The following is a 24916-nucleotide window of genomic DNA, read 5'->3' on the forward strand; positions in this document are numbered from 1 at the left end:
ATACACTTTTTTTTATAATAAAAATAAAGTTTTGAATACATAAATTATTTGCATGTGTTGGGTTTTTTTTTTATTTATTTTTTAAGTGTGACTTAAAAAACTAACTTGTCCCCTTTCCACAGAATAGGTGACTTGTAAGATTGCAGGGGATCTGACCTCAATACTTCCCAACGATCTCCATATTGGTCCCTGGCTGCTTTGTTTTAAATAGAGGCGTGGGTACAGCACATGAACCATGGCTCCATTCATTCTATATGGAGGTGTTGGAAAAAGCAGAGTAAAGCACTTGGCTCTTTTCAGCTGCTCTGTGGATAGGGGACAAGTTACTTTTTAGTTTTTAATATTACCTACAGGAATAACAGGAATAAGGCAGGAAGAACCAACCAGATTATATAATTTTACAAAATAATACCCCCCCCCCTCCAATGTTCAGCAAATCAGTACAGGAGCATGGACTTCAAACTGCTTTTTCATGATAAAAATGCATTTTTCAGCTAATAAACCCAATTACAAAGTTTCTTGAAATCACCTGTACTATTGATTTCTGCAAAAAATAAAAAAATTAAACGACAGTGTCACTTTAAAACGAATGTACAATTCAAAATAAATATATATATATTTTTTTTTACACCACCTTTACAACGCCAGTGATCTTAGTGTCGTGGTCCATTTTTCAAAATGCCACCGGGTTCTCACGATCAGTGCTGGTTTCTTCATGTGCACCGACCCGCTCTATGCACTTGAGGCACCCCCAGTGTAATGATATCCCTCCCCTCGGTGACGTGGCCAGACACGTTGACCAGGGGAGAGGATATTGTTACACGAGTGCATAATGCGGGCCGACTAACACATGAATAGACTGGCGCCGATTACGGGAACCAGAAATTGTTTTAGAAAAATGGACTACGCCACCGGGATTCCCGTGCTGGCATCAATAAGGTAGTGTGAAAAAAAAAAAATTATGCAAATTGGTCCATTTGCTTTGTTTCTGTAGTTGCAGCTTTCTGAATACCCGATTTCTTTGTATCTAGATAATTCGTGTTAGTGTTAATAGATGTATTCGTGTTATTATTGGGAATATGTATTATTATGTTTTTATGTACGATATAAGAATAACAAAACTGGAAAGAGGCAACCGTGTAAATCTGTTGCTTTTCCTATTATTTTATCTTCCTCTCGGAGGACATGAAATCCCTTAAGACGTAGAGATAATGACCGCGATGTCCAGGAACTCCGCACTGTACATTCCCTGTTCTGTAAATAGAAGAATAGAATCCTTATGGGAGAGATTCAATTAGTGATTTCCTGATCACCTGGGATTGTAAATCTCCTTCTAATGGATATATATAAATGCACGAGATGCTGACGGAGCCGTCCTATGGAGGGAAGGCACACAAGTCTCCGTACAATGAGGTAATTTATTGTATGTATTTTCTATTATTAGCTGCTGGTCTTACCTGTAGTGGTACTAGCAGTAGTATCTTACATTATTTACCACTTGACTTTTAATTCTTGGGGGGGGAAAAAATCCTTAGAAAACTATTTTATGTAAAATATATTGACAAAAAGAATTAAGAAAATACATAAAAATTAAATAAACACATTTTTGAAAAAATGTGTTACTCACATCCTCCAGGGCACTTGGCAGTTTTACTTGTACACGTATAAATAATAATAATAATAATAATAATAATAATAATAATAATAATAATAATAATAATAATAATAACAATTATGATTATTATTATTTTTTTAAAGTTTTTAATTGACACAATTAATGGGGTGATACGGCAACGTGTTAATTGAAGTTGACCACTTCTTTAGTATTTTACTTAAAAAAATGCAAGTGGACTGCCAGGCCAGGTGAGTGTTTGTATAGTGGGGTAGAGGGATTTCATTGGGCCCCATAGAAAAAAATGTATCCCCCCTCCCTCCTGTACAGTTTTGTACTATGGGGGTCCAATGAATATTCCCCCACCATACACACACTCACCTGGCCTGTCAGTCCACCAGTGTTCCTTCTTTCTTTCAGCTTGAAAGCGCATAAGTGATGTCACCAGGGAGCTGGGATAGAGAGTGGCTGGAGGTGCATGCTGCCTCCGGGTCCTAGAGGGACTGGCAGGGCAGGAAGCCCAGTCAGAGGACAACAGTATTTGACTGTGAACGTTTATTACGAACGCTCACAGTTAAAGGGACAATGTGCAGTCTGTTTCATTGGCCCCATAGCAGTGGCATGGTCTGCCTTCATGGTAGCTACGCCACAGGGTTAATGCTAATAATAAGTCAGTGACTGAAGTTCTTATCCTTAGAATCCTTCCCCATTATGCATAAGGAGGAAGGTCTGCCTTTGTGATCGCCCATCAAAATGGAGATTCAGTCGAAATCTTGGCGCCTTGTGGACGAGCATGTGACTATAAGATCACACGCTCTCTTCTATAGTGAGAATGAAAGTAGTGCAGGAATAGTGAAAGATGCTGATTGAAGTAATGGTCATATTGTCCACAATAGAGACAGAAGGGATCGCAGGGGTGGAGTCTTCTTGTTATGCAGAAAGGGGACCAATTCAAAGGATGAATGGCTTATTATTAGTATTAATACATCTTTCAGTAGAATACCTTAGAAGTGGCCAACCCCTTTCTATTGGAATAAAATATTTCCCTGGATTAATACATACAAGGGTGTGGGGTGTAACTAAGGGCCCCAATGCCTAAAAGGGCACAGTGCCACATAAGAAGACACTACTAGCACATGGTAGGTTGGGAGCCCTGTTTCAGATTTTGACTGGGGCCCAGGAGCCTCTAAATACACATCAAATATTTTTACTCTGTCCATGTGAAAATAGCTGCTCTCCAGGGTCATTTTAACCCATTTTAGTGTATTTCATTAACTCTTTGCAGCTCTGATCTCTTCACTTTCTGTGGGCGGGACTGTAGGCGAAGTGTGATCATGTGACCAGGAGTCAGCTCTATTTCCCAGGAGTGTATTATAGACTGGCTTTTATTAATGGTTCAGTTACCACCGTTCTGTTCTCCTGTTTCCCTCCACTGACCTTTTAAAGAAAGTAGTCCCTCACACACCGCTCCAGAGATCTCACTAAATACATAGAGCTATCCTGAATTTTCTTCTGAGTTATCCGCACCATGTTATCCTTTTTATTTATTATTGAAGGGGTACCCTGGAGAAAAATGGTTTTTTTTTTTTTTTTTTAAATTAACTGGTATTAAAAAAGTTATATAGATTTGTAAGTTACTTCTTAAAAAAAAATGCCTTCCATTACTTCTCAGCTACTGTCCTGCAGGAAGTGGTGTATTCTTTGCAGTCTTACACGGTGCTTACATTGAAGTCTGTTGGGTGCCATTTGTTTTCAGCATGCAGAACTGTTAGTTTAGTGGTTCTGTTGTTTCTTCTTCTTCTTCTTCTTCTTCTTCTTCTTCTTCTTCTTCTTCTTCTTCTTCTTCTTCTTCTTCTTCTTCTTCATAATAATAATAATAATAATAATAATAATAATATTCTTGTTATCACTTTCCTCCTCTGTCTATATCTCCAGGCAGAAGATGTTTCTCCTCAAGATACTGTGGCACCTTGTTCAGTATTACCTGGTCACGGCTTTCCCTTCCTACGGACACAGCTGTACACTCAATGCACCGGACCAAATGGGTATCTATTGGAGTGGAGACATCATAGTTGGAGCAGTATTAGCTTTACATGTGGACAAAGTAAATAATAAGATAACATTCCAAGAGGAGCCAGCACCCGTCATCTGCAGGAAGTAAGAAAGTTTAGATTTTTTTTAATCAGATTTGTAAATGTTTTTCTTGCTAACTTTTTGGAACTTTAACTCAACAAAATAACAGGAAAGGGAGACAATTTCCACACACTTCAAACTGGATCACAACATTGACCATGGGCCCTACTTATTCCATATTTTGGACACATTCCTAGTTTTGGCTCATACAGCTCCCCCCCCCCCTCTCTCTCTCTCTCTGTCTCTCTCTCTTATTTCTGAGTTTTAGCCACATACCCTGAGTGATATTATTTCTGACCAGCATCTCCAGCCTACATCACCATCTCACTCATATCTACACAGATGCATATCTTTATTAGGACGTTTGAGAAGAAGGAAGTGAGATTACAGCATGCTGCCTTATGTTGAATGATGCTGCAGGTGCTGCAACCTCACTGATTGTGAAATAGTCTTCAATGAAATTAGATGTCAGGAGAGCTAAGAAAGGAAAGAAGTCAAGGTCAGAGGACTGGGATGGACTTGGGTTATGGTAAATTTCCAGTATTCCTTTATTCTAATTCTTTAAATGTTCATTCTTGTAGATTTCCACTGGAGAAATATCTTCAGCTACAGACCATAAGGTATGCCGTGAAGGAGGTCAACAATGATCCTAGTATTCTTCCCAACATCACTTTGGGCTTCCAGGTTTCGGATTCTTGTCGAGTTCTCCAGAAAGAACTTGAAAGCACGTTATGGATGACAACAGGACAGAGCCGAGCTATTCCAAACTACCAGTGCCAAAAGAAGAATCGACTGGCCGCTTTTATTGGCTTCACCACATCGACGTTCTCAATACTCATGGCTCATATTCTAAAAGTTATCAGGTACCCACAAGTAGGTTGAAATTAAATAATTTTGAAGAATAATATTTATTCATCATCCTACATTCATAATATAGATGAAAGAAACCAACCCTTGACATATTACAGCGGGGACAAACTATTTCTTTGTTAGGGGCCATTTTAGATAACTTACTTGGTGTATAATATAACCTATAATTAATAAAAAATTGTGTAATCTTGTGCGACGCATTAAGTGATATATTCTTTCCCATACCCCATATATCTTCCCACTCTTCTTGTGTAATTTCTCCTATATCTACTTCCCACTTTACTCTACTTACATGTTTGACTACCTCTTTCTTCCCCTCCTTCTTCATCTAGATTATGAATGTAGGAAAATGGAAAGAAGTTGGCAAGTAATTTTAGAGGTTATTAAAGATCGACTCCAACTGGAAGGTTGGGAACCGGCAAAGAGATGGTTGTTGGGGGTATGGAGTGATGTCCGCCCAGGGAAAAATAAGAATATTCTAGTAAGGAAGCTTTTGATGGTAATGAGGCTGATGGTGGCCAGAAAATGGATGTCTAGAGATAGCCCCACCCTTAGGGAGTTTTTGTTAGAAGTTAGAAGGATGATTAATTTTGAGTTTTGTTTGATGGTAAAAGGAGGGAGGAGGGAGAATTTTTGTAAGATCTGGGACCCGTGGTTGCATAAAATGGACCAACAAGAGAGGATGGGATTGGTGGTTGGTTTAAGAAGAAGAGAGGGCTGAAGAATTCTTTTTTTTTTTTTATTATTATTATTATTATTTTATTTATTTATTTGGTGTTTTTTTTGTTTTTTTTTCTCTGCACCCAGAGAGGGGGGGAGGTGGGATGGGGCGGGGGGGGGGGGGTAGAAAAGAAAAAAAAGAAAAAAAATATATATATATTTATTCATCATATTTGACAATTTGACAGTAAAAAGTATTTAAAAAAATGTTAATACAAATGATTCATCTATCGTCATTGTTTTTATTTATTAATTTTCCAAATATTTTAAATGGAATCTGTCAGGACTCCTGCTGGAAGGCATTTGTGTTGACGTCAAAAAATGCCCTTCCGCTCAGCCAATCAGTGACTAAAATGGTGTCCCGCCCCAGTATCTGACTGGCTGCGCAGCCAGTCCATCAGCTGAGTCGTGACATCAGAATATCAGGGGGAGATCAGAATAAATAGGTGTTGGCCAAATGAGTATATTAGAATCATATGGCCGATTTATCCGAACACATTATGCCGCTTCTTTAATCGTCATGCTGCTAGTCATTTAAAGAATTAAGTATGTGATATTGTGATATGTTCAAACTAAAATTACTGTTTAAAGAAAAGAATTAAAAAAATTTAAATAAAATAACATATTTTATTCTTCACATTACAGATCAGCCATGTTTCCACCAGTTCCCTTCTAAGCGACAGGACCCAGTTCCCATACTTTCTTCGCACAGCCCCCAGTGATGCTTTCCAGTCCAAAGGACTGGTTCAACTGTTATTACATTTTCAATGGACTTGGGTTGGGATGATAGCCGATTCTAATGATTATGGATACCAGGGCATACAAGGAGTGAGACAAGAATTTATCAAATTTGGAGCTTGTGTCGAGTTCTTAGAGTATGTCCAGAGCAATCGTCCAGATCGCAACATTCCACGCATCATCCAGACTATCAAAAAGTCCAGAGCCAAGACTGTGATAATTTTTGCAACTGATGTTGATATCATTCTACTGCTTGATGAAATTGTACGCCATAATATCACTGAGAAGCTTTGGGTGGCCAGTGAAGGCTGGGCAACGTCTTCCATATTGTCTTCTGATAGATTTTACAACATCTTTGAAGGAACTATAGGATTTGCTTATTCTAGTGAACACATCCCAGGGTTTGAGGACTATATTGAGAATTTTAACTCCCTCGAAGAGCCCTGGGATGGGATGTTTTGGGAAGATTATCTTGGTTGTTCTTTTTTGGATTTCAAGAACATGACCTTTAGCCGCGAAAGACCAAGCAGAAAATGTACTGTGGATGAAAGGCTGGAGAACTTTCATATTAGCCTTAATAATATAACCAGTGTACGGATTTTATATAACCTCTACAATGCTGTACATGTCATTGCAAAGGCTATACATGACCTGAGTTTATGTAGAGCTGGAGAAGGTCCTTTTCTAAATGGAAGCTGCTCAGACATTGTGACCATTAAGCCATGGCAAGTAAGAAATATGCACTCAAAATAATGAATTACAGTAATCTCCATCCAAAATATCATGTTATTAAAGAGGAACTATCAGCAGGTTAGATGAATCTACTGTGACTGGGACAGAGGAGGGTGTACTTTCCTCCTTGGCGCTGTTCCCATGCCGTTAGCAATGTAATCCTCAATCCAGAGCACTGTTAGGAGCATTTCCCCACCCACATCGCACGAGTCAGGCGGCTTGGTTGATGGGGGGGCTGTGCTCCTAACGGTGCTCCGAGGATTATATTGCTAACAGCATAGGGACAGCATTGAGGAGGAAGGTAAGAGACATAAAACTTCCTCCTCGAGTGCAGTAGGGGGCTATCTGCAGGTTAGATTCGTCTGATAGTTTCCCTTTAAGGCTGCATTCACACTACGTATATTTCAGTCAGTATATGTATATTTCAGTCAGTATATTTCAGTCAGTATTGCAACCAAAACCAGGAGTGGATTAAAAACACAGAAAGGATCTGTTCACACAATGTTGAAATTGAGTGGATGGCCGCCATTTAATGGCAAATATTTGCTGTTATTTAAAACAACGGCTGTTATATTGAAATAATGGCCGTTATTTACTGTTATATGGCGGCCATCCATTAAATTTCAACATTGTGTGAACAGAGCCTTTCTGTGTTTTTAATCCACTCCTAGTTTTGGTTGCAATACTGACTGAAATATACGTAGTGTGAACGCAGCCTGAGGGATCAAGTAATATTTTTACCATACATCCACTGAACTGTTATAGGCTGCTCAAGACAGTGCTAGAATATGCTGGAAACGTAAAGGTCATTCATGCTCTGTTGGGCTATGCAAAGTGTCTCACTCCCAAAAGAAAAAAAGTAGCATCCCTACAAGATAATGCTTAACTCCTTTAAGAGGCTTAAGAGCTTCAACAAGCAAGTGCCAATCCAATCATACATATGGGCCACAAGATCCCATATGGCCATAGTCTTGGCCTGTTTCCATGGCCAAGACTGGGGATTAGTAGCCAATCCATTTTTTGGGATGGAGCTAATTTGCTTTTACAGGAGAAAGTAATGATAGAGGTTGCCATCACATTGAGGATAATCACACACAGTTTTATAGGTCTTCCAGTTATCTACAATGTCAGAATAGCTTCACGTCCCGCCATGTTCATTTTTCAAAACTTCTCAATAGTTGCCAAATGCCAAAAGTTCATCTACATAGTAGAGTCCAATGACTGGTCTAATAGAGCTGTACCTACCTGTACCTTTCTGCAAATTTCATTAAAAAGGATATTCCTAACTTGCCCTAGTCCCCTGCCGTAACCCCATAGCTCCACTTCGCCTTTGTTCTATCCTTTGATATTTTCTCATCCTCATCCAATCACTGACTGGACCATGAAACATCTATGGCCAGTGATAAGCTGAAGTGACCAAGATGGAAGCAAATTGGAGAAGCAGGGGACCAAGATTAAGTATATATATTATATATTAGCATATGACCATCTTTAAGGACTCCAATTTCTCATAATACAAATTCAATACAGTGCCATGATATGCTATCAAAACCCCGACAAGCTAAGTTTTATGATGGTCAAATATACACTCACTGGCCACTTTATTAGGTACACCATGCTAGTAACGGGTTGGACCCCCTTTTGCCTTCAGAACTGCCTCAATTCTTCGTGGCATAGATTCAACAAGGTGCTGGAAGCATTTCTCAGAGATTTTGGTCCATATTGACATGATGGCATCACACAGTTGCCGCAGATTTGTCGGCTGCACATCCATGATGCCAATCTCCCGTTCCACCACATCCCAAAGATGCTCTATTGGATTGAGATCTGGTGACTGTGGAGGCCGTTTGAGTACAGTGAACTCTTTGTCATGTTCAAGAAACCAGTCTGAGATGATTCTAGCTTTATGACATGGCGCATTATCCTGCTGAAAGTAGCCATCAGATGTTGGGTACATTGTGGTCATAAAGGGATGGACATGGTCAGCAACAATACTCAGGTAGGCTGTGGCATTGCAATGATGCTCAATTGGTACCAAGGGGCCCAAAGAGTGCCTAGAAAATATTCCCCACACCATGACACCACCACCACCAGCCTGAACCGTTGATACAAGGCAGGATGGATCCATGCTTTCATGTTGTTGACGCCAAATTCTGACCCTACCATCCGAATGTCGCAGCAGAAATCGAGACTCATCAGACCAGGCAATGTTTTTCCAATCTTCTACTGTCCAATTTCGATGAGCTTGTGAAAATTGTAGCCTCAGTTTTCTGTTCTTAGCTGAAAGGAGTGGCACCCGGTGTGGTCTTCTGCTGCTGTAGCCCATCTGCCTCAAAGTTCGACGTACTGTGCGTTCAGAGATGCTCTTCTGCCTACCTTGGTTGTAACAGTTGGCTATTTGAGTCACTGTTGCCTTTCTATGAGCTCAAACCAGTCTGCCCATTCTCCTCTGACCTCTGGCATCAACAAGGCATTTCCGCCCACAGAACTGCCGCTCACTGGATGTTTTTTCTTTTTCGGACCATTCTTTGTAAACCCTAGAGATGGTTGTGCGTGAAAATCCCAGTAGATCAGCAGTTTCTGAAATACTCAGACCAGCCCTTCTGGCACCAACAACCATGCCACGTTCAAAGGCCCTCAAATCACCTTTCTTCCCCATACTGATGCTCGGTTTGAACTGCAGGAGATTGTCTTGACCATGTCTACATGCCTAAATGCACTGAGTTGCGGCCATGTGATTGGCTGATTAGAAATTAAGTGGTAACGTGCAGTTGGACAGGTGTACCTAATAAAGTGGCCGGTGAGTGTATATATACATGCCATATACAACTACCAACAGGATGTTGAAAAATCCTAAGATATGTTAAGCAGAGTAAGGGTAAGAAAGGATCAGTAAAGTCTGACCGCCAATATGGAGTTTATGAACTTCAAATAGTCTCAAATTCTCACCACAGGTTCTCCATTACATGAAGAGGACTAGAGTAATGCTAAGCAATGGGAGAGAACTGTTCTTTGATGAGAATGGAGACCCCCCTCCCATTTACGATATTGTCAATTGGCAAATGGACCTGGGAGGTTCAATGAAACAAGTCAAGGTGGGGAGTTATAACGGTACAGCCAATCACACGGGATCCCTCAGTATCAACGCAAGTGTTATCCAGTGGCCATTTGGTCATGAACAGGTAAGAAATCAATCAACTGCAAAGAGAATAGATGCTGAAAAAAACTGTGTAATGTACAAGAGTTCTTCATTTTAATTGTTTGTTAGGTTTTTTATTTTATACAGTGGTATAAATTTTTCCTGTAATTCTTTGTGCAGGTCCAGTTGAATGCAGTCTTTGTACATTTTTTTTTTTTTACATTTTTCTCAGAATAAATTTACTTTGAAGGTAAAAGGGGTTTGTGTTTTTTTCTGTACACATTAAATATCTTGCCTTATACATAACCTAGTGGGCTTATTAAAAGTAGGTTAGCAGCAATTGGTATAGGCCCATATTGAAAGTACATACGGGAGCAGGGACTCCTCATAATACTATAACGATTACAACGTAATAACAATTACAAGTAATAACTGCCGGGTTTTGGGATTTCCGAGGTGTTCACCTCGTCAGTAGCTGGGTTGGACGTTGTTCCAGTAACTGATTGGCTAAGCGGCCAGTCCTTTAGATGGGACAGCCCTTTCCCCCCTAATTGTGACACCATCACAACTCGGGGGGAAATTATTTCCAATGGCGGTCCAGCGGCCGATCCAGCCACTTACCACTGACATGGGGAGAGGTAAGTTCCTACTAGTAATTAATTTACCCGTCCCCTTGCAGGAGGCTGATGGCTTTTAGAAATTGCTGGACTTCTCCTTTAATGTAAGTTCCGCCTACAGTACCTCAAAGGGAGAAGGGGGGGGGGGGGGGGGGCTGACAGATTCTTTGGGACAGACTCTCAGTGAATTGTAAGTAAGCGGTGAGGCATACAGATGAAATACTTGAAGAAAATTCACCTGGGCTCAGCGATGCAGTGCTTCAATTTACTTGCTTTATTTGAATGATCCAAAAAACGACGGAGACATGTGATGCGCTCTCTCAGACCCAAACAATACTTCTTTTCTACTACCCTTCTTGTAGATGGGCACAACATTGGCCATACAGAAGACCCCATTCCTTTGTGAAACCACTTAGGTGCCTCAGTTACCACTTGGTCTAGATTTATAACTGGGTTTACATGTAATATTTTTGTCAGTATATTCATGCAAAGGAAATCCGCCAGCTGCAGTTCATGTTCCACATTGCTGACACTGTTAAAGCAAGAAGACGCATGGTACCTTTCAAATATCTGTCTGTGCTTCCAGAACATAGAAAAATTTTTTCATTCTTCAATTCAAGATATTAAAGAGATGATCCCATGCCCCTGAAGTGCTGAGGATGGTAAGGCAACCTCGATCCCCCTCCCATTCCTGTCTCAGCTTGATTGTTAGCTGGAGGCCGTATCCCAAGCAGGTATAAGCATGGAATTCTATTCTATGGAATCACAGACTGATATATGAAGGGTGTCTCCTTGACCCAACAGCATCTAACCGTATCTGCAGTTTGGAGTGCGATTCCCTTTAAAACAGCTAGGATCTGTATACTCCCTAGAACTGGCAAACTCTGAGCACTTTTTCGGAGGCTCTTTATCTTCAAGTATATGTTGTTTTGTTTTGTATACAATAACTAAGTAAAATCTAATAAAAATATGTTAAAAAAAAAAGCTAGGATCTGCATTATCTCTAATCTTGGCTGTTACCATCATACTACCCATTCTTCTTTATAGCATATTAGTCTCATTATTTTCTATGAGATATGCTTCTCTGTAAGAAAAATACTTGTCTAAGGATCTTCTAATCATACAGTATCTCTAAGTTCCATAGATCTCTTAGTAGGAATGTAAAACCTATGCTAAATAAGTAACATTAATCACCACTTTACTTATGTCCAGGTTCCAGTCTCTATATGCAGTGAACGTTGTCCCTCAGGGTTCCGAAAAGTTTCTGTTCCAGGAGAACCAATTTGCTGCTACAGATGTGTTCCATGCTCACAAGGAGAGATCTCTAATGAGCCTGGTGGGTTAGTTAAAGACTTATCATAGTATAATTATAATATTGTTATTTATTTATTTATTTATTTATTTTTACATATTATCTCATTTTAGATGCAGCCAGTTGTTCTGAATGTCCCTGGAATATGTGGCCAAGTCATGAAAAAGACAGATGTCTCCCAAAACCCATAGAATACCTCTCCTATGAAGAGACTTTGGGCATCACATTGGCCTCCACCAGTATTACCTCCTCCTTTGTTCCTATAGCTATCCTAGGGTTACTCATTTGCTATAAGACCACCCCCATTGTCCGTGCCAACAATTTCACCATCAGCTGTCTTATTCTGATTTCCTTGTCTCTTTGCTTTTTGAGTTCCTTGGGATTCATAGGCTATCCTGAACATCACAAGTGCCTCCTACGTCAAGCGGCCTTTGCCATGGTTTTTGCTTTATGTGTTTCATGTATTTTGGCCAAAACCAGCTTGGTTATGATTGCTTTTAGGGCTACTAAGCCCAACAGTGACTTACGGAGATGGGCCAGTCCTCAAATTGCCTACCTGGTTGTTTGTATGGGTACTATTATTCAGTTTCTTATTTGTACCATATGGCTTCTTATTTCTCCTCCATTCTCAGAATTTAATTTCAAAGTTAAACCTGGAGTCCAAGTTATTGAATGTAACCAAGGCTCGACCACCGCATTTTGGTTTACTTTAGGGTATCTGAGCTTCCTGGCCTTAATAAGTTGTCTTGTGGCCTTCTTGGCAAGACAACTTCCAGACAGCTTCAATGAGGCCAAGTTCATCACCTTCAGCATGCTGGCCTTCCTGACAGTGTGGGCGTCCTTCATCCCTGCTTCACTAAGTACCAGTGGAAAATACACTGTGGCCATGGAGATCTTTGCCATCATATCCTCTAGCTGGGCCATACTTTGTTGCTTGTTTTTTCCTAAGTGTTATGTTATTTTATTTCATCCTCATGTAAACTCAAGAAAACACCTTCTCGGGAAGAATCTTGTGATGAAACTCAATTAAAGTTTCTAATTTAAAATGTTGTGTCTGTGTTCTCCATGGTAGAATTTGTTCACATGAGCAGCTATGGTTAGTCGACAGATAAGAAGCCTTTGCAATATACTCTGTTACCAGCTTTCATGAGACAATGCCTTTAGGGTAATGGTGGGCCCTTTGCCTCCAGCTCCAGGGTTCATCAATCATCATTACTTAGTTACTACCTGCCTAATAGCGCCATTTTCTAGAACAATTACACAAATTTTTATCTATTTTACTATGTTTAAATTTTAACAGGTTAAAGGGGTACTCTTGGGAACATTTATTTCTTTCATATCAACTAGTTTCAGAGCGTTATACAGAGGGAATTTCTAATTAACTAAATTTTGCTGTTGTTATACTATCTATCCCTTCGAAACAACACCTATTCCATGGCAAATCCAAGATGGCACCAGCGTGGTGGTAAGAGGTCCGGACTTTTTGTATTTACTTCCTAGTAGTGTGATCCTACAATGACAGTGGAAATTGCCCCGGCTACACTGCTGACAGAGCAGGTGGAGGGCTTAGATTATATAGTTAGGTAGGTAATTAGCTTCCCAACATATCCAACAGTGCTTGTAAGAACTACTAGTAGTAATTAGTGAGTGTGACCAAACAAGCTAATTCCACACAATATAATAATATTGAAAGGAATAGTATTATGGTATATAGGTGTGGTCTCCCACCTCTTTCCGTGCATGGCACTGTGTCGATAGTCCGGGTGGGTCACTACTCCACTCCGGACCACCGTGACAACATCCAAAGGGACCCCGCAGCAGCCCGGCAGGTCACTGACCACAGGGGAACAAGGGGAACAAAAAATCAACTGCCATACAGTGTAGTACCAGTGTCATCCAGTCTAAGCAGTGACAACAAGCGACAATGGGTGGTAACTACGTGGGAGTCTACGCTGCTGTGCTGCACTTTTTTGCTGACAGGGGTACTATATAACATCACCTGTACAAAACTTAAATATATTTCTTTTTCTGACTATTGGTGTCCCTTTCTGCAAGTAAATGTTCAGGATAGAGAGTTTGCTGACCACCACCACACACGCACGCACACTTTAAATAGGACTTTATCTTGGGGTGGGTGCGCAGAATTGTCAGTCTGTAAAAATGGCATAATTCAGGGAGCTGGGAGTCTATAATACATCCATGTATACTCTCCCTGCTGTGCCAGTTCCATTTCTGTGGTGTTTCCATCACTTTCTGAGGCTTTTAGGTAAACCACGCTCCCTCCTTGAGCAGGAGGTAAATTTGTGTGAGTGTATTAGAGAGTATAAGAGAGCAGGTGTATCACTGCATGGGGGCACAGGCTGGAGGCCGGGCAGTAGACCCCTCCAGAACAACGTTTGGTGATACCAGTGTCAGGAAACAATGCAATATGTGCAGGCCAAACATAGAATGAGCTTTACTGAAGAATGGCACAATGGAACAACATGCAGCCAATAGCACAGGTACATGCTCTAGCACATCTGGAGAATAGAAGGCTCCCAAACCAACAATAAACTAGAAGAAGAACCCATACTAACGGCTATGAAGATCCACCTATTGCCAAACGAGGGCACCAAGTGACATGTCCAGTAGAACAGGCCCCAGTGAAGGGTGAGCAAGCCGCTGGGGTTTTCCATTAGGTCCAAGTGAGGTAAATCGGCTTTAGTTTCACTTCCCCAATCTGCTGCCTTGAGAGAAGCTCCAGGTGAAGTTTCAGGGCTTGAAGAGAAGAAGGGAAGTCCCTCAGCGTGGAAAGGTTTTTGGATTTCTCTGTCAGCGTTATGGTTAGGACTGCAAGAAGACAAAAACTGGGGGATTTGTGAGTGTGTAGTGTACAAGAATTGGGGGATACCATAAGGTTGGGCCAAAAATGGACCCGATATTATTTTGACATAGATTTGTTAATATATTGGTTGCTTTTTATTGTATTAAAGAGAGGAGCCATCATCACCATCATAAAGAGGGGTCATCATCACTACTCACACACAGCACTCTCAGTGAGTTACCATAGCAACACTAACTGCCTCCTTAGTGTACTGCACTAGCTAGGAAAAAGGTCCAGAAAGAGGGCGGGGCTATTCTAATGAGCTCCCCTCAAGAGGCAGTTGACACAGGAAGTTAGTCAGTTGGTTAGTCGAGTGCAGCTGTAGCAGGAGTAACATCCACTGAGGGGACTACAGCCTGTGAGGAGATTTACTGGAGTCAGCACCACAACTAATGAAGATAGTGTGACATATGGGAGTTGTGGAGCCAATGAGCTTCTTTTACTGATGAACTCACCGAGAGAGCGAGCCTGATCTACTTACTTATCAAGGTATTCAAACTGAGGGGCAACTCCTCCACATATCCTTAGTCATTTCTGGGATCCAAAACATTGTGGCTTACGGCCCCACTCAAATACCCTAAAGGACTCCCATTCCACTGGGTTGTGGTTCACTACCTATCCAATTCACAAAACTCATACACACCAACAATTTCTATTGTAATATCAGTGACCCATCTCTGGCAGTCGGCCATGTAGAGACATATTAGTGTCGCTGTCATTTAATTTTTTTTTTTTTTTTTTTTGCAGAAATCAATAGTAAAGGCGATTTTAAGAAACTTTGTATTTGGGTTTAGTAGCCGAAAAATGCATTTTTATCATAAAAAAGCAATAAGAATCTCTCCCCCCGGTCTTCATGGTTCTCTTATGGAGAGGGGAGGGTGGAGGGAGATGAGGCACCAAAACAGGACAACAAAGAGTAAATTTACAGCTACATTACCGGGCTATCTCCTCTAAAGTCAGCTCTGACTTCTCTGACCTTTGAATACCGGCTTTCACACAGGTCCCGCTGTGTAATCCTTTGTTCTCTGCTCTCTGCTGGCGACTAATCTCTCTCCTCCCCCCTCCTCTCTCCATAGGTTACATAGGGCTCGAATGATGTAAAAGAGTCAAGATTTCCTGATAATGAGCAGTGAATGAGAGAGAGGAGGGGGGGGGGGGTGTCTGGGAAAAGTCTTTTTGAATGCAGAGAATGGCATATTTGCCTAATAAACCCAATTACAAAGTCTCTTAAAACCGCCTGGACTATTGATTTCTGAAGAAAAGAAAAAAAAAATCCTCAGGCAGCAGTAATAGGGGGGACTATAGGGGGGACTACAAGTACCATCATTACCAAACACCTAGGTGCAGTCCACTCTATAACCTCTGTGGCCGTATTTACCTCAGGAAGAGGGAGAGAGTTATTACCACAGGATATTTTTTCATTTATTCATCATAACCTCCATCCTCCCTGAGATCCCCTCACTCCAGGCTGCTGCAAGTGCAGTATGTGGTAAGACCCCCACCCTAGGAGGCCTGGGCGATAACAGTGACTCTGAATATTTACAACAAGCACCTTATCCCAATGATTTCAGACATAAAATGGAACCAAACATTTGTGTATGTATGAACATCTATTTATAGCATAGTACACTTACAGATAGATGTGTGACCTCCGCTCCAGTGCAGCCAGATACAATGTCTCTGTAGTCACATACAACCTCCATTTGGTCACATACAACGTTCCTGCAGTCACATACAACGTCCCTGTAGTCACATGCAATGTCCCTGTAGTCACATGCAATGTCTCTGTAGCCAGATGTTATCAACTATAAATCCTTTGTAGCCAGATATACCTGGGAAATAAATACAGAACACTGGCACCAAATTATGTCTTCAAGGGTTTATTCATTTACATATTTTCAATTTTACAGTTCAGAAATTTTATTTAAAACCTTTAGTATCTGGGAGGATAAAATAGGAATAACTTCTTAAACCAACTCTGTAACCTCCCCCCCTCTCGCCCCTCCCCCCCTCACCCAAACTGCTTGTACTTTTAGATCCTGCTTTTAATCCAAGATTTTTCCTGGGGTCCGTTCGGCAGGTGATGCAGTTATTGTGCAAAAAAAACTACTTTTAAACTTGCAGCCCTGTGTCAAATTGACTTGGCCTAGAATGTCTATGTCCTAGGCTTGCACCGCCTCTCCGTCCCTCCTCCCCGCCTTCCTCATCATTAGGAATGCCCTGGGCAGTATTTTTCCTATTCATCACTTGTGTTAACACTGCATAGATCCTTAACGATCCAGCTCTCGAGCAGTGTTCAGACAGGTGATGAATAGGACAAATCCTGCCCAGGGCATTCCTAATGATGAAGAGGGCTGGGAGGAGGGATGGAGAGGCGATGCAAGCCTAGGGCATAGACACTCTAGGCCACGCCAATTTTACTCAGGGCTGCAAGTTTAAAATTTGTTTTTTTTAGGACAATAACTGCATCACCTGCCGAATGTACCCCAGGACAGATCTTGGATTAAAAGCAGCTATCCAAAGGTACAAGTGGTTTGGGGGGGACAGATTGTGGGTATAGAGTCGCTTTAAAGGGGTATTCAGGAGTTTCCACTGGAAAGTGGAAAGATGGCTGCAGTGTCATGTTATATACATAAATATTCTAGACATGTAAAATGACCTTTTATTCCCATGTATGTCCTCCTTTCTAGTGCAACACAGCAAGAGTATTCATAGCTGCAACCACAGTCCATGCAACTAGAACAAACTAGAATTCTCATCATGGCTGCTTTCCTTCACACATTTTTCCCGATTGCTCAGGAGTAGAGTTAAGCAAACTTAAAGTATACTTGAAGTTCACTCAACTCTATTAAGGAGCTAGTCTATACACTGTTGTGCAGGTCATACCGTGCTTTCTCACTGCTGAACAGCTCACATTCGTTCTTTATTTCCATCCTCTGCCGTTTCATAGACATAAAACTATCTGATAACTTCTTGTCTTGCAACTGAGCATGCTCGACCACAAAGCTAAAATACAGGTCATAACTCTAGGCCATAAACTACAAACATCACATTTTGAGCTAGGAAATGATGGGTGGTTAGGCGGGTTATAACTGGAAAAAACTACTATATCTGGATGGTTGTTTTTTGTTCTATTGTGTCCTATGAAATGAAGTTATATTTTGTATATTAGAATCTCCCTTTTGGGCCTGCATGGTCCTTATAAGGGTCTAGAAACTGGGAAATTTTTATTGATAATGGCATTTCAATAATGTCAAATACAACATTTTTTTTTATTTAGTACCAGAATTAATATTTTATACTAAACACAGAAAATAGAGAAATAAATAAGAAAATTCTTAATTGTCAGTCACTCGGATTCTTCTGTTTCGCCATCAGTTTCTCTCTTGAGTTCATGTTGGGTCTGAATATAATAATAAAACATTTTGGAAGGAACATGCAAATAACCAGACCCCAGGTTGATGATTGGATAGCAAAGATCTCCATGGCCACCGTATATTTTCCTCGGGAACTGAGGGATGCGGGAATGTAGGACACCCAGACACTCAGGAAGGCCAGCATGCTGAAGGTGATGAACTTGGCCTCATTGAAGCTGTCTGGAAGTCTCCTGGCCAAGAAAGCCACAATGAAGCTAATGGAGGCCAGAAGACCAAGATAGCCAAGCATAGACCAAAAAGCTAAGGGTGACCCTTCATTACACTGAATGATCAGTACTCCCGAATTACTTTCTGATTTGATTTCTAGGAAGGGAGGAGAGAATGTCAGCCACATAATACAAAGAAAGATCTGAATGAGGATACATGAGATGACTATGAAATATGATACACGGGGTCTAGTCCAATATCTTAGTTGACTACCAGGTCTTGTGGCTTTAAAAGCTATGACTACCATAATGGTTTTGGCCAATATGCAGGAGACACAAAGTGAAAATACAATACCAAAAGTCACTTGTCTTAAAAGACAGATCTCATACTGGGGATAACCAATAAAGACTAAAGAGCACAGAAAACAGAGCGATAATGATGCAAGGAGAAGACAACTTAAGGAGTAGTTATTGGCTCGAACAATGGGGGTTGTTCTATAGCGAATAAAAAGTCCAAAGATCGCCACAGGAACCAATGATGAGGAGATGCCAATAGCCATTAAGGTGACGCCCAGTGGATCTTCATTTGAAAGGAATTCTTGGGCCTTGGGAACACAATGATCTTGGGTTGGATTTGGCCACATGTCCCACGGGCATTTTGTACACTCCAACGAATCTTTAAAGAGACTTAATGTTATAATGATAAACTTGAATCTCTACAATATGGTGTTATAAAACAAGAACTTGAACTAATAGAGTAAAACTTTTATGGATAAAATATTGTTTCTATCCTACCTGTGTGGTTGGCTATCTCTCCATCAGGGCACAAGATGCATTGGAAACAGCATAAGGGTTGGCCTTTTCTAGCTGCTTTCCTGAAGCCTGGAGGGCAACTGGGGCTACAAACCGAAACAGGAACCTGGGAAGAATTTTTGAAGAAGAATATTTTCAAACAATTTGCACTTTAAGGCCATGTTCACATGTCGTAAAACACCGGCCGTTCTGTGACCCGGACTGGTGTCCGGTGTCAGAGAAGATCATCCTTTTCCCCATAAAGATATATATTAATCTGCTCAGCTCTTTATGCTCTATAACATAGAAATTGAAACTAAATTAGATTAATTAGTAGAAAAGTTGAAAAAGTATTTCTATACAATCTCACCCCAATGTCTCTAGTTCCCCACTGTATGTGGCTGGCGTTAATAGTGAAGAAGTCCCCACTGGTTATACTGGTATCATAGCTGCCCACTTTGACTTGTTGGAGTTTTCCTTCAGGGCTCAGCTGCCAGTTCACTATATCATACACAGCAGGCGGATCTCCGTTCTCATCGAAAAAGAGTTGCCCACCATCGGACATGTTAAGACGCAACTTCTTCATGTAATGCAACAACTGTGTGGAAATGATACAACATTGGTCATCTTCATGTAGTTACCAAAGTACACTCAGGCCTTAAAGAGGACCTGTAGTCATTAAAAAAAAATTATAATAATAATTTTACTATACTTTACTTTAAGATTTTACTATAAAGAAATAGCTGAGGGTCCCCTAATCGCACACCTTTTAACAGTTTCCTGATACACCCTTCTATTTCTGAGATATGTGGGTTTATAATTTCTCCATTGATTCCATTAATAGTCAGATGGCCATGGAATTAGTTTTAATAAAGTTAGTGGATATTAGGTCATGAGTGTAATTGAGTATACAGTCAAGGTATAGGTATTAGGTATACACGCCCATCAATGTAAAACATTCACACCTCCTGACAGTATAATTATACCCATCGGCTAAGATTGCTTCTGGAAAAAGGTTTGTAATGTAGGTGTGAGCCCTGAAAGTAATTACTGCTGGGGGATGAGATGTGAGCCCTGAATGTGATTACTGCAGGAGGCATGAGATACGAACCCTGAATGTGATTACTACTGGGTAATGAGATGAAAGCCCTCAAAGTAATTACTGCTGGGGGGATGAGATGTGAGCCCTGAAAGTAATTATGACTTGGGAGTGAGATGTGAGCCCTGAAAGTAATTACTGATGGGGGATGAATTATGAGCCCTGAATGTGATTACTGCTGGGGGGGAATTGATATGAGCTATGAAAGTAATTACTGTTGGGGGGATGAGATACAAACCCTGAATATAATTGTTGCAAGGGGTGGGGGGATGAGATCCGAGCACTGAAAGTAATTACTGCATGAGACATGAGGCCTGAATGTGATTACTGCTGGGGGGATTAGATATGAGCCATGAAAGTAATTACTGCTGGGGGGACAAGATACAAACCCTGAATATAATTGCTGCGGGGGGTGGGGGGATGAGATCCGAGCACTGAAAGTAATTACTGCATGAGACATGAGGCCTGAATGTGATTACTGCTGGGGGGATTAGATATGAGCCATGAAAGTAATTACTGCTGGGGGGGGATGAGATATGAGCCTTGAAAGTGATTACTGCTGGACGGATGACACATGAGGCCTGAACGTGATTACTGCTGGGGCGATGAGATGTGAGCCCTGAATGTGATTACTGTTGGGGGGAGTGAGATTTGAACCCTGAATTTGAATACTGCTGGAGGGATGAGATATGAGCCATGAACCTGATTACTGCTGGAGCAATAAGGGGTGAGCCCTAAAAGTGATTACTGCTGGGGTGATGAGATGTGAGCCCTAAATGTAAACAAATAGCATGTTTGTATATGAAAAACACTATACAAAAGCAACGGTGGTGAGAACAAAGTGTTGCCACTAACTTTACACTAACCTGCCAAGGCTTAAAGTTCTCGATATCAGCACATGTTCCATTGGGGAATGGTCCATCTCCCTTCTTGCATTTACCCAAATCACTCAGAGCTTTCGCTACAGCATGGACTGCTGTATAGACATTGTATGTTACCCGTAGACTTGAGACATCATTGTAACTGTTCCGAATTCCCTCAAGACTTTCTTGACCCGTACATTCTTTTATCGATGAGTTTGAAAGGTTGGATGTCTGGTCTAGAAATTTACAGCCAAAAACTAATTCCCATAAAATTTGATTGTATTGTCTTCCCACAACCATTGATGGCTTGATCCTGTTAAGGAAATCTCCAAATCCTGGCATGCTTCCACCGTGGAATGAAAAACCAATTGTTCCAAAAATAAGTCTTGAATATTTACTGACTGACAAGACAGTTGAGATAGACCAAGCCTCACTGGCAATCCATACTTTTCCTGTGATGTTCTGCCTCAGCATCTCATCTAGTACCAAGCCTACATCAATATCAGTAGCAAAGATGACCACTGCTGTGGCTGTTGAGTCTTTAACCACCCGAGCAATATGAGGGGCATTTCGATCTTGCCGGCTGGAGATTATGGTCTCTGTGAAGGCCACACAGGCCCCAGCTTTTATTATATCTCTCTTGACCAGTTGGATACCTTGTTGCCCATAATCATTATCGATGGCCATTAAACCAATCCAGGTCCATCCAAAGTGCAACACCAGCTGTGCTAGACCCCGAGACTGGAAGGCATCACTGGGGACTGTTCTAAAGAATGATCGAAACTGGATACGGTTACTGAGGAGCGAACTTGTGGCATAGTGACTAATCTGTTGACAAATCCAAGAATATCATTAAATGAAAATTATGATTTAGTAACACTAAATATCCTCCATTTATATAATGTACACATTCGAAGAGATGGATTCTCAACTGCCAAGTCCTTTCACAGTTGATAACATAAACAACAGAAACATTCTAGACAAAGATTCGGTTGTCTTTCTGGATAAAGTAGAACAGTTTACTTGCAGAAACTTAGTGCAATACAGTTGGGTACTTGCCAAAAAAAAATACAGTTTAGTGCAATGAAACAGTACTTGAGGTTACTCAGATGCTTGTGGTTGAGGTAGAGATAAGGTACGTGCGAGAGTAGGTTTTGCAGAGGAGAGAGGGAGCCTGAAGGGCCTTGTCCAGTTAGTACTGTACTCTGCCTGGAACAGTATGAACTGAAGAAGAAGATATAGAGAACATTCATACTCATGTATAGACTGTGTCTGATCGACTTCTGCCCTTCATGTGGTGAGCTACTCATCCTGTCAGGGTAGTTTGAGCCCCAGGCCTTGTTATCTAGGCTAAGCAGACTTCCAGTACTTCCTGATCATCTTAAGATGCGCAGTGGAGTACCTAGACTCAAAGTTACTTTGTTCCACTGGGGTCAGTTCTTGTGACTCCTAGGTGACTGCCTTGCACATTTTAGAGAGATTCCTGGCATGGATGATGTGATCCTTCTGTGGATTCTCTCCACCTTGATTCTAGCACCACATAGCTGATGTGGCTTTCATACAGAGAATTTTTAACTTTCTTGCTTGTGTCCCTGACATAGGACCTGGCCTAAGCCAAGCCCTGGCTTAACTTCAGCAGAGACTTGGTTCTAGTTACCTCCTCACACACTAAGGGGTCTATTCCACGGAGCAATAATCTGCTGAATCGGCCTGATTCAGCCGATTATTACTCTGTGGAATAGAAAGAATGATCAGCCGATAATCGTGTCATCGGCTGATCGTTTATTTAGGTTCAAACCTTAAATCATCGGTCCCCACCCGCGCATCGCTACGTGGAATAGCGGTGCGCCACGGGCGACTGGTGATTTCAGCAGCACCATACATTACCTGTCTAGGCGCAGGTCTTCTCCTTCTCCCGGTCCCGCGACGCAGCAGCTTCGGAGTGGTCTGTCAGTTCAAACAGGTCACTCCGAAGCTTCTGCGGCGCGGGATCGGGAGGAAGAAGAAGAAGACCTGTGCCTGGACAGGTAATGTATGAAGCAAGGGCTGCAAGGACATCAGCAACGATGGTGTTGGGCCATGGAATAGACCCATAACTCCAGACAGACTAACTCCTCCCACCAGGAACTAACTCCTTACTACAGGGGTCTGACGAATCCTTCCTGTAATTTGTGGGGGCTGTGTGTGAACAAAGAGAAAGAAGACAGCCAATAGGATAAAGACTGGAAGGAAAGCATCTGCACCTATACGTGGATAAAACATCACATGTGACATAGAAAAGTTAACCCAATAGCTCCTTCAGCTGTGCATAGGAAACACCTTTATACCTCATCCCCATCTGTGTGAGCCTGAGTAAGTCACTTGGCTCAGGTGCCAGAGAACTTAGGGGCCCCTACCGGGTCACTACTATACAAAAGTAATGGCTAAGAATGCTCTCCTGGACTCAATAAGAAATAATAAGAAATTTCTTCCACCTGGAATACCATCTTGCATATAATGGATAAAAACTAAAAAGGTGGTTATGACCTTACAGTCGATCCTACAGTCACCTGTCAAGCAAATGTTTAAACAGCACCAATAAAATTAAGCTTCTATCCCAATGAAAACGAAACTATTCTCTCTGATAACACCACACACACATGACTGATCTTATATAGTCCCACCCAAAAATGTAAATGGTATTTATCAAATGTTTACATGGGGCTGTTAAGATTCACTCTTATTCTTGCTGATAGATCTGGGCAATGACTCATCTAATTTTGGGTAACCCTATTTTTTTTTTTTAAACTTTGGACTGATAATAATAGATTGTCATAACTGACAGGGTGTACTTACTTGGGGATACCTGTATAATCCCAGGATATAAGCCAATGAAATTGTGTATGTAGATGTTGCATGCCCAATTACTGCAGCCAACTGGGTGTCCTGGTTACATCGGTAATTTGGCAGCGGTTGTCCAAGTCCACTCAAAATTTGCAGAGTCCCTAACACTGCTCTCTGAAGGACTGCACAGGAGTCAATGAACTGGAATCCCAATGTCATATTTGGCAAAAAAATGTTTTTGTTAATCTCCTCCAGAGCGAAAATCATGGCTTGGATACGCTGGTAGGCTTCTATCCTGAAGCTGGGGACAGCACAAAAAGTAAATATTTAGTAAAAATTATTGTTGGTGGGGCCATAGATAGTGACTTGAAGCAGTGGCTTTTTTGGCCAATTTAACATATATATATATATATATATATACATATATATATATATATATATATGTATATGGAAACCTTGAAGGACCTGGCACATAAGTGTATGACATGGGCAGATCATGGATTGTAACTGTGTAATGCCTCTGTTCCCCTGTGGAGGTGCTATAGAGAAATTGAGCACTTACTGATAGGTTCCCTCACAGACTATAGCTAGGATCTTTGCAACCTAGACATATTAATAGGAGGCATCAACCTAAACAATTTCCCCAAGACTGGACCGAAGAAGTAACCAGAGCAACCCCACTTTGCGTTTCTGTAAGCAGACTCTACCTGTATGATCAGATCAGAGGAGGAAAGTGACACTGAATGTGATCAGGGGATAATTTAAACTCTGTATCAGGCCCCCACCTACCATGGGTCATTTATAACACCGGTGTGGTAGAGGAACTTATGAACCCATTCAAGCACTAGGACCCTGATGCAACTGCTGTGTCTGCAGCCCCTATAGCTCTGTCCCACACTGACCTATGGATTGGCCATAATTGTTTGTGGTCTAAATATTCCTTTAAGATATTCCTTACAGTAGTAGATGACTTTTATCATCATTTGATTTGAAAAGTAGAGAACAAAGTAGTCTTACGTC

The 24916-nt window shown here is 41.2% G+C and overlaps 2 protein-coding genes across 2 annotated transcripts; one reads left to right on the forward strand and one right to left on the reverse strand.

Annotated features, from left to right (window-relative positions):
- Positions 1 to 1359: 1359 nt before the first annotated feature.
- Positions 1360 to 12903, forward strand: LOC138784467 (extracellular calcium-sensing receptor-like). The gene is made up of 8 exons (XM_069960051.1): positions 1360 to 1413; positions 3548 to 3657; positions 4327 to 4618; positions 5981 to 6802; positions 9760 to 9987; positions 11039 to 11133; positions 11774 to 11901; positions 11987 to 12903. The coding sequence occupies exons 1-8, from the start codon at positions 1360 to 1362 to the stop codon at positions 12901 to 12903; spliced, it is 2646 nt and encodes an 881-aa protein (XP_069816152.1).
- Positions 12904 to 14547: 1644 nt separating this feature from the next.
- Positions 14548 to 24163, reverse strand: LOC138784477 (extracellular calcium-sensing receptor-like). Its single transcript, XM_069960063.1, has 6 exons — positions 23909 to 24163; positions 21077 to 21901; positions 19504 to 19709; positions 19115 to 19281; positions 18090 to 18995; positions 14548 to 14702 (listed from the first exon to the last, which is right to left on the reverse strand). The coding sequence occupies exons 1-6, from the start codon at positions 24161 to 24163 to the stop codon at positions 14548 to 14550; spliced, it is 2514 nt and encodes an 837-aa protein (XP_069816164.1).
- Between the last annotated feature and the right edge of the window lie 753 nt (positions 24164 to 24916).

Source organism: Dendropsophus ebraccatus, chromosome 1 (assembly GCF_027789765.1).
Source record: "Dendropsophus ebraccatus isolate aDenEbr1 chromosome 1, aDenEbr1.pat, whole genome shotgun sequence".
Lineage (NCBI taxonomy): Eukaryota > Metazoa > Chordata > Amphibia > Anura > Hylidae > Dendropsophus > Dendropsophus ebraccatus.

Excerpts from the sequence above, each read along its gene's own strand:
- LOC138784477 (XM_069960063.1), bottom strand. The coding sequence starts at position 24,163 with ATGATTTTCGCTCTGGAGGAGATTAACAAAAACATTTTTTTGCCAAAT. Across the intron at positions 21,902-23,908 it reads GATTATACAGGTATCCCCAA|ATTAGTCACTATGCCACAAG; the intron begins GTAAGTACACCC and ends ATTTGTCAACAG. Across the intron at positions 14,703-18,089 it reads GGCGAAACAGAAGAATCCGA|TCCTAACCATAACGCTGACA; the intron begins GTGACTGACAAT and ends GTCTTCTTGCAG.
- LOC138784467 (XM_069960051.1), top strand. The coding sequence starts at position 1,360 with ATGCTGACGGAGCCGTCCTATGGAGGGAAGGCACACAAGTCTCCGTAC. Across the intron at positions 6,803-9,759 it reads TGACCATTAAGCCATGGCAA|GTTCTCCATTACATGAAGAG; the intron begins GTAAGAAATATG and ends TTCTCACCACAG. Across the intron at positions 11,902-11,986 it reads ATCTCTAATGAGCCTGGTGG|ATGCAGCCAGTTGTTCTGAA; the intron begins GTTAGTTAAAGA and ends ATCTCATTTTAG.